Source organism: Micropterus dolomieu, linkage group LG02, assembly GCF_021292245.1.
Source record: "Micropterus dolomieu isolate WLL.071019.BEF.003 ecotype Adirondacks linkage group LG02, ASM2129224v1, whole genome shotgun sequence".
In the NCBI taxonomy this organism is placed as follows: domain Eukaryota; kingdom Metazoa; phylum Chordata; class Actinopteri; order Centrarchiformes; family Centrarchidae; genus Micropterus; species Micropterus dolomieu.
In genome coordinates, this window is record NC_060151.1 from 22,983,054 (window position 1) to 22,998,239 (window position 15,186).

Sequence of the window (15,186 nt, forward strand, 5' to 3'; positions counted from 1 at the left end):
CAAGCCCTATGTGGCCATTGTTAACCTTGCACAGCTCAGCAGGTATAGCTCTGCATAGTGCAAGATATCTGTGGGTGTCACCCGCTGCTCTTCAGTCTTCTGTACGGTGAAAGTGGTGGGTGGGCCTTCGTCTCACAATCACACTCACTCAGTTAGACTGCAGCTAAGGATGATTATGATTTTTCTTACAGGGACAGTGAGTTCAGAGTGATCCTTTTTATCATTTTTAAATGAACTTGCAGCTGGCATCCACTCCGCATTAAAGGTACCCTGTGGAGTTTTTGACCACTAGTGGTGCTATGGAGCAATATTCTTGTGAGTGGGTCCACATTTTGTTTCTGTTGTGTACATGCAGGTGGGCAATGCAGTGCTGCCAGTTTCCTGCTACTCTACTGATTGACAGTCAGTGGTGATACCATGCAGAGAGATGAAGTAATGGGCCAACATAGTCAAAATAATAAGAAGACTGCAAGCTAGTAAAATGATATATACAATTCATGATTCAAAATATTTCAAATATCAGCGTTGCAAATGTTCATGATGGAGGAAATGCATTCAACATGTTTATCAGGCCCCAAAGATACACAAAATGTGTTTTGGTGAACACTGAATGGAAACTTAACTTGTCCACATGGCATCAGTTATTTCATTCATTACTTAAAAACACAGATTAGCAAAAAGTCACAGTTGAACATTAAGCCTGAACCTAGCCTTACACACACACACACACACACACACACACACACACACACACACACACACACACACACACTCAAAGCAGATTCTCTCACACTGCAGACATTCGTTCCCTACAATGCCTTCTGTAGGAGGCCTTCACTTTGACCTCTTCTTGCTGTTTATGAAGGCCTCTCAGGTGCAGATCTGGACTGATGTGTTAATTAAACATCATCACTTTCTCAGAGGAGTAGAAAGCAAAGCATTTGCCTTCATACAGCTCTAAATTTTGCCATGGTTGTTGGTCAGTGTGGTTTCTGAGCTTTGTTGAGTGTTAACATGAACCTAAGCCCAGGCCCACTGGTGTTAATTACCGCACCACTCCTCTTGCCTCCTCAGCCTGGGATTGGCTATCTTTATCTGAGCAAGGAAGCACCCTGGGGGCCGTGTGTGTATATACACCGCTTTGATTTTATTAGAGCAGATCGAGATGCAGAGATTGACGATCTTTTCTGTTCCTGTGGGCTGCATGGAGTTAGCTCTGCTGGTATAGATTTTGAAGATGGATGAAATTAAATTTAAAGACTCTTTCTCAGGTTACGTTGAGTGAAGGAAGGATGCAGGTGGGGAGGGAGACATGGAGGCAGATGGTGGAGAAAGTGTGAAGGATGATGAGTGGAGGTGTTGCCGGGGTGACAAGAGAGAAGGATGAAGTGGGACATGCCAGTGGAGCGTCAGTAATCTGCTGCTCTGGCTGGCTGACATGACAGTCCAACACACACACACACACACACACACACACACACACACACACACACACACACACACACACACACACACACACACACACACACACACACACACACACACACACACACACACACGCCCCAGCTCAATCCATTGCCCCCCAGCACACAACCAGTGTACACAGGTCCACGGGCAGTGGCCAGCAGGAGGTGGCCAGTCTGCAAGGTGTTTTAAGGCCACAGCGAGCCATGTTTTTTTGTGCTGCTAGTTTGGCACGACAACTCAAATGGACATAATGAGGGAAATGGAGAGAGAGGAGCGAGCAAGAGAGACAGCCAGGGACACACAATCCGAAAGAGAGAAAAGAGACAATGTTCAGAACTGGCAGCCTTACTTCTCTCTCTCGCTCTCTCTCTCGCTCTCTGTATCTCTCTCCCTTCGCTGTTTCTTCCCATACTCCTCCTCTCTCCCACCTCTTTCACAATCCTTTTGTCCCTCCCTGCCTTGCCTCTCTTTGATTTTTATTTTTTATTTTTTGCACAATATTCCGCCTAAGCCAGTGTCCCGGTGAGGTGGCGAAGACTGGGGATAAATGACGAGATGGGTGGAGGGATGGAATGACCCAGATGAGAAAACAGAGTGAGGGATAGAGGGCTGAAAGGAGCACAGATGGAGAATGCTGGGAAACCCTCAGGTGGGCGCTTGGAGTGGTCCCCACTCCCCTCTTCCCTGTTTTGTATGTCCCATTCCTGTTTGTTTTTGTCTTTTCTCCTTTCCCCCTCTCAATTTGTTTTTAAGGCCTTTTAGTTGGTGCATTTGCTTGGATGCTTGTGGTATTAATCTTGATAACCTGCAGTATTGAGGGACTCTCTGGATGTGTGTGTGACAGTGTGTTTGTGTGTTTATGGTTGTTGTCATGAAAGTCACGTAGCTCTGCTGTTGGCTTCTGCCTGCCTTCTGTATGTTCAAAGGCTGTGGAGCTCGGTGGCTCCTCCAGGACTCAAGCTGCTACCGCTGCCTCAATCATGACAAGCTTCTTCACAAACTCTGTCATGGCTTCCTGTGCGTCCTTTGGGACTTTTTAAGTCATTTGTAGCCAGTCAGTTTGAGTTTATTTGATTCCTATTGTTGCTTCTTCTGCTGCCACACTGATTCATATTTGCATGTTTGCGAGAGCCAAAATGTCTCTGTTGCTGTTGAAGCTTATTTGAATTTACTTTATCTTCTCTGCAAGGGCTCGTGCTTCTCTTATAAATCGAACACGTCTGTTTCCAAGGAGAGGTTTGCATGGCAAAATAAAAGCCCTCAGTCATTCGGTGTTGCCACTCCCTTTTCCAATTATGCTTCATTTTCATTTCCCTGTCCCTCTGCTGTCTGCTCATATTTAGTAACAGTGTATGATTTGGGGAAACTAGTTGGATGATGTAAGCTGGACAGCTGGGCCAGCTAGACTGGTTATTCTTCATAATTATACCACTCTAATGGCCTCAGTGACAGTGTGTGTGTTTGAGTCTGCTGTCGGGTGACCACGATGCTCACAGACCGAGAAGGACGCTGACAAGCTATTGGGATTCTTCTCGCTAGATATTCCTTCATGATAGCCTCAGATGAAGAGGACTGTGGTGAGATGCTAACACACCGCCTTCACACTCCGACACAGCACTATGACAGTAATGGGTGTGTGGATGGGTGTTTTTGTGTGTGCCTGTGTGTTTGAGTTCTCATTAGCCCACAGGGTTTTGAGTCAATAGAGGCCAACACCTCTCCTCCCCTGTTTTGTCTTTCCCTTCACAGCACTGAATCGCAAATTAGGATGTGCGCATGTGTCCATGCAGTGTGTATATGTGTGCATCTGCATGTGTGTGTGTGCATCTGCATGTGTGTGTGTGTGTGTGTGTGTATATATATTTAAAGTGTGCATGTGTCTGTGTGTGTGTGACGCCTGTGTAGTGATCCTTGATTTACTACTTGGCCTTCTCTTGCTGTCTTGTATTGTTGCTTCTTTAAAAGAATCCTTTCCCCCCTTAATTGATCAAGTGAACCTCCAGAGTTTAAACCATTATTTATTCATCATGCCCTCCTTTCGATCTCATGCGTGTGTGCGTGCTTGTGTGTGCATTTAAAGGTAATGCCAGGGGAAGGCTCTCTGTCTCTCTCTCTCTGTCTCTCTCTCTCTGTCTCTCTCGCTCTCTCTCTCTCGCTCTCTCTCTCTCTCAGTGTACACTTTAAGGAAAGCAGCCGTTTCAGAGATTAACACCAGGCGGACTCTCCCTGCATAAATGACTTTCTACATCCACCTCTTATAAACACACCTACACTCTATTGTCTTCATAAAATGAGTTAAAGGGATTCAACACAGCTAGAGGATAAGCAGTGGGCAGAGAAAAGCGAACAGCTGACACTTGTGTTTGTGCTGGGATTTCTTACGTGTGTGGAGTAGATGCATGTATGCTCTGTGATGGATCATAGACAATGTGTACTCAGTGTAGTCTTTAGTCTATAAAATGTCAGAAAATGCACATCACAATATCCCAGAGCCCAAAGTGATGTCTTCATATTGCTTGTTTTGTCTGACGAACGCTCGGAAATACAAAGATATTCTTTCTGTGGTGATCTACAAGAGAAGAGCAGCACTTGCTAACAGTGAATAAGCAGGAAACCGTGATCCTTTTGATAAACAATTAATCAGTTATCAAAAATATTAATGCTGAGTGTTCTGGCACCTAAATTATTTCAGCACTAGTAAACAGCTTGAGATAACTTATCAACACATGCTCTACAAATTACATCAAATTCAGTACAAAGCCAAAGTTCTTGTTATTTGTGTGGTAACAGTAACCTTTAAAAGATGCATCTCTGCTCAGCCTCGCGGGTTGAACTTGAAAGATCTGCACTGTTTGTCACTACCATGGGGAAGAGAAGCGAGATGTGAGGGTGAAATTGGTCGTGGAGAGAGGAGATGATGAAGGGCTGTGGCAGTTTTCCTGAGAGTTCCATCTTAGACTCAAAGTGATGTTTCCCTTTGATATATTTTCGTTTTCTTGTGCAGTCGCATTGACATGACTCAGTCGACCTCTGGCATTAGCTCTCTGTGGGGATGTGTTCTCACCACACAACTGTTCAGGCTTTATTTTAGAATCTATCAGCAATAGCAATTTTCTTGAAATATTGTTTTACTTGCTGCCAGACTTGGAAATGTTCTAATGTATGATGTTCTTATTAGTGCATGCGCCTCACACAAAATCCCATTTACAACATCATTAAGTTTAAATGATACTGTAATGTACTGCAGTGATGATACAGTTGTAATGTTATTATAGTAACTCTAACATGATACTTCATTGATCTCCATCAGGAAGCTCTCTTCTTTTGTCAATCCTCCACCAGTAGACCAGAAGTCAGTGCAGTTTGATCCCAGGTTCTACATGATGGACAGGCCTTCAACTCGCTATTTCAATCTTCTGTTCAAGAAAACTTTGTGTCCATGAACCCATACAATGACTTATAAGGCTAATAATTATCAGCCTACACATAAAAACTTCTAAATCTTAATCTGTAGTATCTACAATACCTCAAAGCAAACAAGATATTCTTGTCATGATAATGGCTGCGTATATCATCATTATTTCTGTAACTGGTAGGGATGTTGCGATACCAGACATGTAGTAGTCAATACCAATACCAGTGAAATTCCAGTGAATACCATGCTAACAAAACAAAACAATAAATCCCATATATTTTGACATACACTCCTTTAATCCTTTACTCCTTTAATAAAAATATTTGAACTTTACATAAAACATGAAACAGCTGTGAAAGTTGTAAGATAATTAATTAATACATTTTCTTAACTTTTTTCACAAGGGCGGTCACTATGTAGATTGGCAGTGGTTTGAGATTCGTATGTTGAAAAACATTAAAAATATTTTGTATTGCACTTTTAAGACGGTCCTTCACTCCGTCTATAGCGAAGGGCGAGTTGGACAGATATTCAGTTATTTGTGCTGCAAACTGCATCGTCATCTTTGGTGAGTTTGAGTTGATCAAAACTGTGAAACGTCTGCCTAAGTCAGCTGTCCAACATATCCCAACACTGGGAGAAATCGAGGATTTGACACAGAGCTATTGAAGTTAACAGCCATGAAATACGATGACTATTAAATTAACTCCAGCTCGGTTTCCATACACAACTCTTACTGGTTTTCTTTTTGATGTGTCGAGGTGTCACTGCAGCTGCATTTGTTGCCATCTTCCATGGTGTACGGTACTGTAGAAAAATGAGTACCGTCATGTTTGAAGAATTGTGACATCAAATTGGTACTGAAGCATCGGTTCTTGTGACATCCCTAGTCACTGGTGTTTCAATGTATGGAAAATTGTAAATATTCATGGCTTAATGGATTATGTCTCTTACCAGGGGAAATCAGATATCGCTAGACTAGGTGGCAGTGAGGACTGAGGGGACCAGACAGATCATTAAACCAGTCATTAGCAATGATCAGTCAGTTTAAAGCAGCTTGGGCTTAGCTATTTACTGATTGCGTCAGTGGGGCATAGGTTTTGGAAGATCCTTGCTGATGCTTAGGGAGACTGGATTTGTTGAGCTTGAATAGTTTGTGCGTGGCAGGAGGTAGCAGTGGAGGTGACACAAGGGCCTTGCTGTAGTATAGACAGAGAAAATGGAGCATTTGTGCACATCTGCTCTAACTGGCCAGAGGGTGAGAGGAACAGCAGGTCAGAAACCGAATATAACCAGATGTCAACTGGCGATGAGAGTGGTTAGAGTTTTTTTTCTAATTAAAGGCAGTGAGTGTTGCATTTTTAGGGTCTGTAAGGAAAGGATGCAAATAAGGGCAGAGCAAGTCTAAGCAAGACAAAGACGTTGGAGAGCATGCCGTGAGTGACTGACAACCTTTTTAGCGAGAACTGGAAATATCTCAAAAGCGTCTAGCGAAGCATGAAGATCTCTACAGTCAGAACTTGGAGCATGTAAAGGTGGCCAAAAAGAAGCTGGGAAAGTAAGGCTTTTGAAAACTTAAAAACAGCCATGTGTTTCACAGGATAACTCAAGGTCAGTTTGGTGTAAGAGTCAGGTGCACATAAAGAAGAGTCAGGACAGAGTTGAACAGGCTGATTTGAGAGAGACAGTAGATGTGGGTTGCTGACTGATAAATTAATGTGCTTGCTTGCTTTTGGGAGATCCGTCTGTTTGTCAATCCGTCTGTCTTCCGGGAGTTCTCTGTTGAGATTAATGTCCTGCCATCAAATCCTAGACTCCCTCCTGTCAAACACATGTTCCAAAGCCTATTTATAACCAGACGCCCACTCACAAACAGTAATGAGTCTCTGGGTGACAAATGGTTTTGGAAGACACCCTGCGCTGCTCCCATTGCTCATCCGGCCCCTGGCCACCGATGTCCACTTTTTTCCTCTCACCCCATTTGCTGGTTTCCGAACATCCTCCTGCCCCACTTCTCCCCGCTCTTCCTCCAGTTTTTACTTGGTTTTCAACACTCACCTTAAACTATCAATTTGCTTCATCTTCACCAATCTCTTTCTGCCAGCCTCAGTATTCCTTCCATGGCTTTCTAAGTGTCACCCACCTCTATTCTTAGCCTGTCTCTTTCAGTAGCTGCCTTTGTCTCCCTCTCTGTCAATCTCAATCTCTCACTGTCTCTCAGCTAGTTGTGAGTCAGTACTAGTGCTTACTGGATTAGCCATGGGCAGCTCTGCCAAGTGCTCTGAGGCTCTGGGGCAGAACACTTAACAATTGTCAGATTTCAGTTTTATTCAGCCAGCAGGTGGCATGAAGAAAGGGGAGGAACTATCACTGACATTTCTTGATGTCTCCATTTGTATTAAATGTTGCTTTATTCTCAGTTGTTAAAGAACTATAGGTTCCCACAGGAGTCCTACTTTAGCTTCAAAGGCTAGCCCGTCTATGTCTGTGTGTCCAGAGAGGCAGTTTTACCCTAGATGTGATTGTCAGCATGAGGCCTAAAGATTGAAGGAAACATCCAATGATATTGCCCCTGAGACTCATCATAAATGTCATTTTGTCTTGGGAAAATGCCACTTGGTGCTGTGTGTATCGGTGCCCTGCAGCTATTGATCCCAGCATACGTATGTAACAAAAAAAGTGTACTGGCAGGAACATTGTTGGATTCCTGATCGCAGCATTTCTAGATTTAAAGTGATGCATCATTTAGTCATTATGGATGTTTGAATGATTTTGTGGGTCTCCTGTAAAGTTAAATCAATCAAAGGAAAGGCAAAGCTTCTCTTAAATGTTTTTCTGATTTCCTGACATCACTAAAGTAAAAAACAAAGCAAAGTAAGCAAATTGCCCCAGGACACATTTGAACTTCTCTCTCTCTTTTTTTTGGTTTGATTGATTTTGACTGCTGCAGTTGAAGAAAAGTTTTGAAATTGTTGTAGCAACATTTGCTAATCCCTGTCCTGCTGTAGTAAGCCATTTGGGAGCGAGGCGTCGAGGTTAGTCTGGAAGAGGACAGAGATTTTCAAAGCTGTTTTTCAAACTTTCACTAAGTAAAACTGCAATTTACAGTACTAACGCTTTTGGTACAAGTACAGGTTTCATTTTCCTCTTAACACATTAATTTTACTTTATCTTATCCAAGCCTAACCTGCAGTTTGTACCTCTCCTCTGTGGGCGGAACAGAGTGTATGTCTGTTTGGTTGTTGTTTATAACAGCAGGCTTGTCAGAAGGTTGTCTTTGCTGTTTGTGTTTGTTGCAGTGGGCGCTGTGTTGTGCTGGCAGTGACAGCTTGTTAACGTCTAACTCGTCATCTCCTCCTCCTCTTTCGTGCCAACTGGCTGCTCTTCCTTGCTCACCTACAGTACATCACCATAGAAACCCATGCATCCATCTGTACGGTTGCCCCGCCTTTTCATCCCTCTGCACACCAACCCAAATAAGATGCTCAAAACACATGCCGCACCGGTAGAGACAAGAGATAGAGAAGGAAACAGCATGCCAGGGAGGAGGAGGAGAACGCAGTGTTGGCTATAAGCAGATAAAGAATGAGCTGATGCCCTTGATGCACATGTGGACAAAGATCAATGGACGTGAAGTGATTAGTGAATGGAAAACCTGCATCCAAACATGGACACACACGATAAGGTGTACATTACTACATGGCTGTTTGTGTCTGGAATATGTGTTGTATAGAAGGACAGCCAGTCACTAATACACACAAAAAGTGATGAATGAGCAGGATGTACTTATTTCTTCGAATCAGGTATGGTCAAGGTTATACAAGAACAGATAACATAAGACATTTCCAAAAGTGCAAGGACATGGAGTAATGGTGGAGAATGCAGAAAATGCTGCATGCAGCACAGGAGTATATGTGCAACTGAATGAAAGCGATACTAGCTAGCTACCGAAGAAGCAATTCATTATCATGGGAAATCATGTGTTCCAAATGCCCTCCAATCAAGCTTCTTGCAGCAAAAAAACACTTCAAATTTTAAAAACTTGACTTGAAATCGAGCAAAGCCTTTGGATTTTTTTCCCCCTATGACTCGAGAACAAATGTTCTTGAAACTGCAATGTCCACAAGGATCATAAAACTTTGTGTTATCACACCATTCTGAATTTTTTTTAATTTATTATGTCATGCATGGAAGTGCCCAGCGCACATAAAATTAATAAACAAGACATCAAATGAATACTGTTACTGATGTTGTATTCCTTCCACCACAGAAACACTTTCTTCCTGACACTGGCGTAATCACTACGTGAGCATACTCCTGTGCTGAGACCTGCTGAACCTGGAGATTATAGTTTATGGACATCCGAAAAGGAAGAAAGCAATGCTGCTGTCAGGGCAGACTGAAACCTCTACACCAGTGATTCTCAAAGTGGGGCCCGGGGACCCCCAGGGGTCCTTGAGAGGGTTCCAGGGGTCCCCCAGTTATTTTCACTATAATTCCATCCATTAGTAACACAGTGACAGAATGTATGACTGTTTTGGTCATGGGTGTCATACACGTTCTGCAATAAAACATCTAAAACCCAAAATCCTATCAGATGGGTGATCCTGGGACAAAATCTTATCAAATAAGGGCCCATGGTCTAATTTGTGTGAGTTTAGGGGTCCTTGATGTGAAAAAGTTTGAGAACCAATGCTCTACACAGTTGTTGTTTTTAATTAGGCAATATGTTCCCAATTTAGGTTTGCACCAAACATCAACAGACCATCTTCCCTCATACATCAGGAACAGTTTGCGCCGAGCATCATTAATGTTAAACTGCAATCTGTTTTGAAAAATAAATCATCCAAAATAATGGTTTCACCTTACTAAGCCAGGGATGATGCATTCTGACTACACACCGCGTCTTGTCTTTCAAGTAGTGGAGATGTGAGGCAAAACGTGGAGCTGCTGTTTTGCAGCGGTTTTCACGAGCTCCTCTGCAGCCCACTTTGTGATATCCTCAGGGGACTGGTGAAACAAGCAATTACTCTAACACCCCACTAGGGACTGCTGTGTGCTGCTCATCTCCTCACTCGTTCTGGGATCATAAGAGACATGACAACCACCCCCAACCCCCACCCCCCAAAACGGGCTGAGATGCTTGATATGGGATTTCATCTCCGATATGTGTCACTGTTTTCACTTTGCTTCAAATAAATATGCCATCTTTGTATTTGTGACACTGTTTCAACGTGTATTTTCTCATTTAACTGTCATTTTAGATCAGGGTTTAAGGAAACAATTTCAATACGTGATTTGATGATGAAAGACCAGAGTTGAATTTTGATTCTGTTAACTTCACAGCCCTCTACTGTAAAAGCTATTTCCTGCAAGGCAGCCTTAGGAAAATCCACAACCTACCTCCTGTCTTCTAATTCCCCATTTGTCTGATTTTCTTTTTTCTGATGCCAGTTGACAGAGAGCAGTTTGTACTGTGGCACATGACTATCAGCATCATTACACAGATCTGTGCCATGTTGACTCGACAACTTAGCGTAATCTTTGCTGCCGTGCTTGTGCCACATCTGTCACTGGCTGCGTCTCTCACCGTCATGCTTGTGCAACCTTACACTGTGTGCTTGGCGGACTAATGTGTATGTGTGTATGTGTGCATGTGTCTGCGGGGGTGGGGGCTAGCTAGCTGCTTTGTGGAACAGCTGACCTGTTGCCAAGGCGACCAATCTGCAGTGACAGCCGCTGTCTCGTCTCAGCTAATGACTGGCTGTTTTGATTGATTCCTTTTATTTATTTTTCAGTTTCTCTGAGGTAATTTTTTTGCCTCTTTTAATTAAAAAACATTCTGGCAGTAGCATTCCAATTAAACTGTCAGGCTAATTCCCGATGAGGAAAATATCTCATGGTATTCTCATTATTTGAAAAAAATCAGCATTTCTGTGACTGTGCATGTCTTCCCCTCCAGGTAGCAGACAAAAGAGACTAATCGTATGAACCCTGGCTCTTTTCAAAGGGTCATAAAACACTGTACTGATAAGGACAACTGTGCCAAAGGAGCGGCGTTATTCTAGAAGTTCAGGCTTGTTCTGGGGCTATAAGGGTCATTCATTGTCTGTGTTTTCACTAAGTATCATCCCAGTTTGTGCTCTTCAGTTTAACCTTTGCCACTCTTCCTGAAGTCATTGTGTTTGCTGGGCCTCAGCTGGTGTTTCATAGTTTTAAGTGCCAATCACCTGGAGCCCAGCTATCTCTGCACACCTGTCACCAACAAACAGACTACCAAAAGACTCTGTATGCCTCAGTCAGGCACAAAAGCTGTCATCACTACCTGCTACCTGGGTGTTTCAGTAGTCAAATATTGAGGCTAGAGCTTAGATTTGATATCAAAGCAAGTACAATGACATTTGCAAATGTTATAAACCCATTAAATTAGAATGCTGCTGAGTGAAATGCAGCCAAAGTCTATACCAGCCTTGCTTTTGTCACAGCAGCAGATGAACTCCAATTCAAATTTTTCTCAGGTTTGCTTCTGTTTGGCTTGTGAAGCCGAATACATGCTCTCTTTAACATTCCCCTTGTCTTTCGGCGCCTCTCTATCGCTCCTGCCTACATCTGTTCTGGAAAATCATTTAATCAGCTGACGTAAATGATGAATAAATTTCAGTATGTAATGTAATTCACCACTTTGATTGATAACCCATGGCTAGAGCCTAACTAATCTGACAACAGATGTGTTCCTGTGGGAGAGTGCTTGTTAGGTTAGCCCATTGGCTCTGTCTGGAATGAGAATGGCAGACTGCTAATACTCCAAGAGGCTTGGCAGCAGATCTGCTGGGAGTGGAGTCAACAAACTACATGTCAGAGCCAGCTCAGTAATCCTGCCCCTTAAAAGAAGTAACCTTAACAGTGCTGCTCCACCAGCAGCTGAGATCCCCTTATTTAACCAGCAGCGATGACAAGATTTACTGAAAATTACACATCATTACACAATCATTAGGAAACCTTAGGCTCCCAATCTTAGCAGCACAAATCGAGTTTTGGCTTTCACTCCACTAAAATGATAATAGAATAATAATAATCTTGTTTTGGTGCTTAACTGTTTAATTAGATTCAAGAATAACAAATAAAACCAGTAGATGCTGTTTGCAGTTACCTTCATATCTTCCTGAGTGCTGTGTTGCCTCAATGGCAGTGGAACCTGCCAATTAATAGGGGTTCATTCAATTATATATAAAGTCCCCCACCCCGGTCCTGAAAACCTCTGTATCCCGTGGTCCAAAGCTCCTGTGCTAGTTAACACGGTACTCCGAGCTCCGAGTCTGGGTAGAATCAGCTAATAGGACCAGCCAACTAGCTAATGGCAGCTCGAGTCAGCAGCAGAGCAGTGCGCCCCGTAAGTGACTTCTGTGTAACAAGGGAAAAGGCCTGTGTTACAACAACCCCAATACAATAATGAAGTTCGAGGTTTTAGTAAGTGTTTTTCCTGCGGCTACACAAGTAATTGAGCAACGCTTTTTCGACAAAGACGCTTCTCATCGACTAGTCGACTATTAGGTGGCAGCTCTAATCTTTAGTGTTGTCAGGGTTTAACATTAAGATGATTGTTTGGTCCTGCAGATCTGATATGCTCACAGTTCTGTTGTTACTGCAGGGGATCTTTTAGCTGTAGAATGGCTGTGTCATAACAAGTTTTGCCTGTGCCATCTTAAACACACACACACACACACACACACACACACACACACACACACACACACACACACACACACACACACACACACACACACACACACACACAGAAATCCAGGCTTCCATCCTTTACATAAACCTTGATTTTTCATGTTACGTCTCTTATTTTCACTATCTTCTCATTATGTACCTGCTGGTTTTGCCCAAGGGACCCTTTTTAATAGGTTTAGAACTTAAAAGTTGTTTCCTGCAGTATCTTTAAAAAGCCATCCCAGCTCTCACTCTTCTACCTACAGTTAGGAAGTTTTTACACCACTAAGGCTGTCGGTTTCCTACCGACAGCCTTGGCAACATGCCTGCAGAAGGCTGTTGTATAACTAGCCTGATACTGTCAGTGCATTGACAGGTTCTGACCTGTCCAGAGCCAGCTTAATGTACCAGCAGTCAGTGATGTACAGAAAAACGGTCGTATGGTACATAAATATATTAGATATATAAGAATTGGTTCTTTGCTCAAGCATTCCTTGAAATAGATATTTTTACTATATTAATATTTCAACTTTATTTAACCTTTATTTATATAGGGCAGGTTGGCTGAGCATACATGATGTTTTACAGCAAAACTGTGTTTACAGTTAAATTAAATTACAGATCGCGGCCCTGTACACAGGATCAGCGGTTGATGATGGATGGATTGAAAGTTGGGTGCAGAGGTTTTCCCTCATTGACTGATTACCTTTTGCTGAATTCTTCTTTGAACTCTTACCGAGTAAACGATAGATTGCTTGTGAGTCCACATCTCTGTGTGCAACTCTTACCAATGCCTCATGTGTGATTAAACAATTGCCAAGTTTCACGTCCAGAATGAGGAATATTAGCATTCATTTGGAGGATGTTAAAATAAGAATGCTTATGTTGAGACAGAACCATTACAGTAAAGTTGTAGGTTATAAAACTGCTGTTATAAAACTAAAACGATAAACTTTTCAGAGTTGGGTGAAAAGTCTCAGTGGGTTCATCACTTTAAAACATATAGATTATCGGAGCATTAACTATGCATTTTAATCACTTTTCTAAGATTTTTCCTCTACCGATACAGTATGTGTTTCAGGGAACACACGCTGAGACACAGTCCTACTGTACACATACAATGCAGAAACACAATTGTGAAAAGATTTATAACTCCCTCCCTGCCTTCTTCCTCTGGCATTGTTCCCTCCTTCGTAATAACCCTGCTCATCTCATGAATATGCAAATGCTCTGTGTATCAGCTCAGATAGATAAGGCTTCTTAAATCTTCTGTTTATGTCCTAAGATTTTCTTTGCTGCTTAAGCCACGAGACCACATTTCACCCTATCAGTCATATTTCAGTAAGTGGGTGATTTGACGCATTTTATGCACCAACGTGTGTGTGTGTGTGTGTGTGTGTGTGTGTGTGTGTGTGTGCGCGCGCAGTGCTGTTAATATTATAAGGCCTATGGGACAGATAATGACCTATTAGACCTGAGCGATTTAGTATGGAGTCCTTGACAGCCCCCACAGGGGCATCTCTATTACCAGTGACCTCCACCTGAGTGTTTTTCTGCCCTCTTTTTATTTTCTATCAATTGTGGCTCCCCCTGTCTGTCAATCGAGGCGGTGCAGTACAGTAGCTAGATTCCTTTAATGTGTGCCCCTTTACTTTCAAGTGTTAGTGCCTTTAGTGAGGTTCTGAGGGAGATATGCGTTGATGTATAAGCAAGATAAAAGAGCAGCTGGCAGATTCTGATTGGACGAGGTTTCCATCCACCTCCTCCTGAAGTGTCTTTTTGTCTGTAACCACAGTAACTTGTTTGCTCATTTGCAGCAATTCTTTCACTGTACTAAACATCCTCTTGTCAGGTGTTTTTGTGTTTTGTTTGCTCAGAATGGATTCATATTTTTTATACTTGAGAAAAGGACTGTTGAGCTCTTCTGAATGCTACTCAGTGTGTGATTTATTGGTCTACTGTCTATGATTTTTATATTTGACAGTAATTCAAAATACAGCACAAATAATTACAAAATTGCTTCAAATCAATAGAAGTGCCTAAAAGAAGTTTATAAAACACGGTTGTCAGAGTGTTGTTTTGTGAGAAAGAAGAAAAACCAGTTGGATGGTACCACAGCTGATGATGTTCCCCAACTGAAAAATCAGTCTTTTGTGCTTTGTTTTGTTGCTGCTTTCATCACTTGGTTCACTGGCTCAGCAGTGTGCTGCATCGTGCTGCTCTGCAGAATCCATTGAGATTAGCTTGAAAGCACACTGGGCACTTCTGTTGAAGTAGTACCTCCATTTTGGGCAGCTGCAGGATGAATTAAACATATACGCATAGATATTTGTGTGTTAGCTGTCTTTATTTTGGCTAAATATTGTTCTTCCTCTGTGTTACACTGTGAAAAGGGGAAGAGACAAAAAGTCCGTTTTGGGGTTAAAGTGGCGCTTGCAAATTTGTAGCAGATGGTGAAATAAGTAAGGTAAATAAAAGCACCATATCATCTAACCAGTGGCCTATACTACGAAGGGAGTTCAATCTCCTCAGAGTTAACTCGGGGTTATCAAGCAAACTCAGATCGCCTACACAGGAGTAAAACGGCA

General features: G+C 42.5%; 2 protein-coding genes across 2 annotated transcripts in view; both read left to right on the forward strand.

Annotated features, from left to right (window-relative positions):
- Nucleotides 1–1,983: 1,983 nt before the first annotated feature.
- si:ch211-278a6.1 (SRC kinase signaling inhibitor 1) overlaps nucleotides 1,984–15,186 on the forward strand; it is a 145,722-nt gene continuing 132,519 nt past the window's right edge. Inside the window, exon 1 of the mRNA XM_046033893.1 lies at nucleotides 1,984–2,116. Coding sequence (XP_045889849.1) covers nucleotides 2,092–2,116 — 25 coding nt within the window. The 5' untranslated portion in view covers nucleotides 1,984–2,091. The remainder of the gene's footprint in view (nucleotides 2,117–15,186) is intronic.
- LOC123983654 (FERM, ARHGEF and pleckstrin domain-containing protein 1-like) overlaps nucleotides 3,017–15,186 on the forward strand; it is a 52,495-nt gene continuing 40,325 nt past the window's right edge. The window contains exon 1 of the mRNA XM_046069930.1: nucleotides 3,017–3,044. Within this exon, the coding sequence (XP_045925886.1) occupies nucleotides 3,017–3,044 (28 nt within the window). The remainder of the gene's footprint in view (nucleotides 3,045–15,186) is intronic.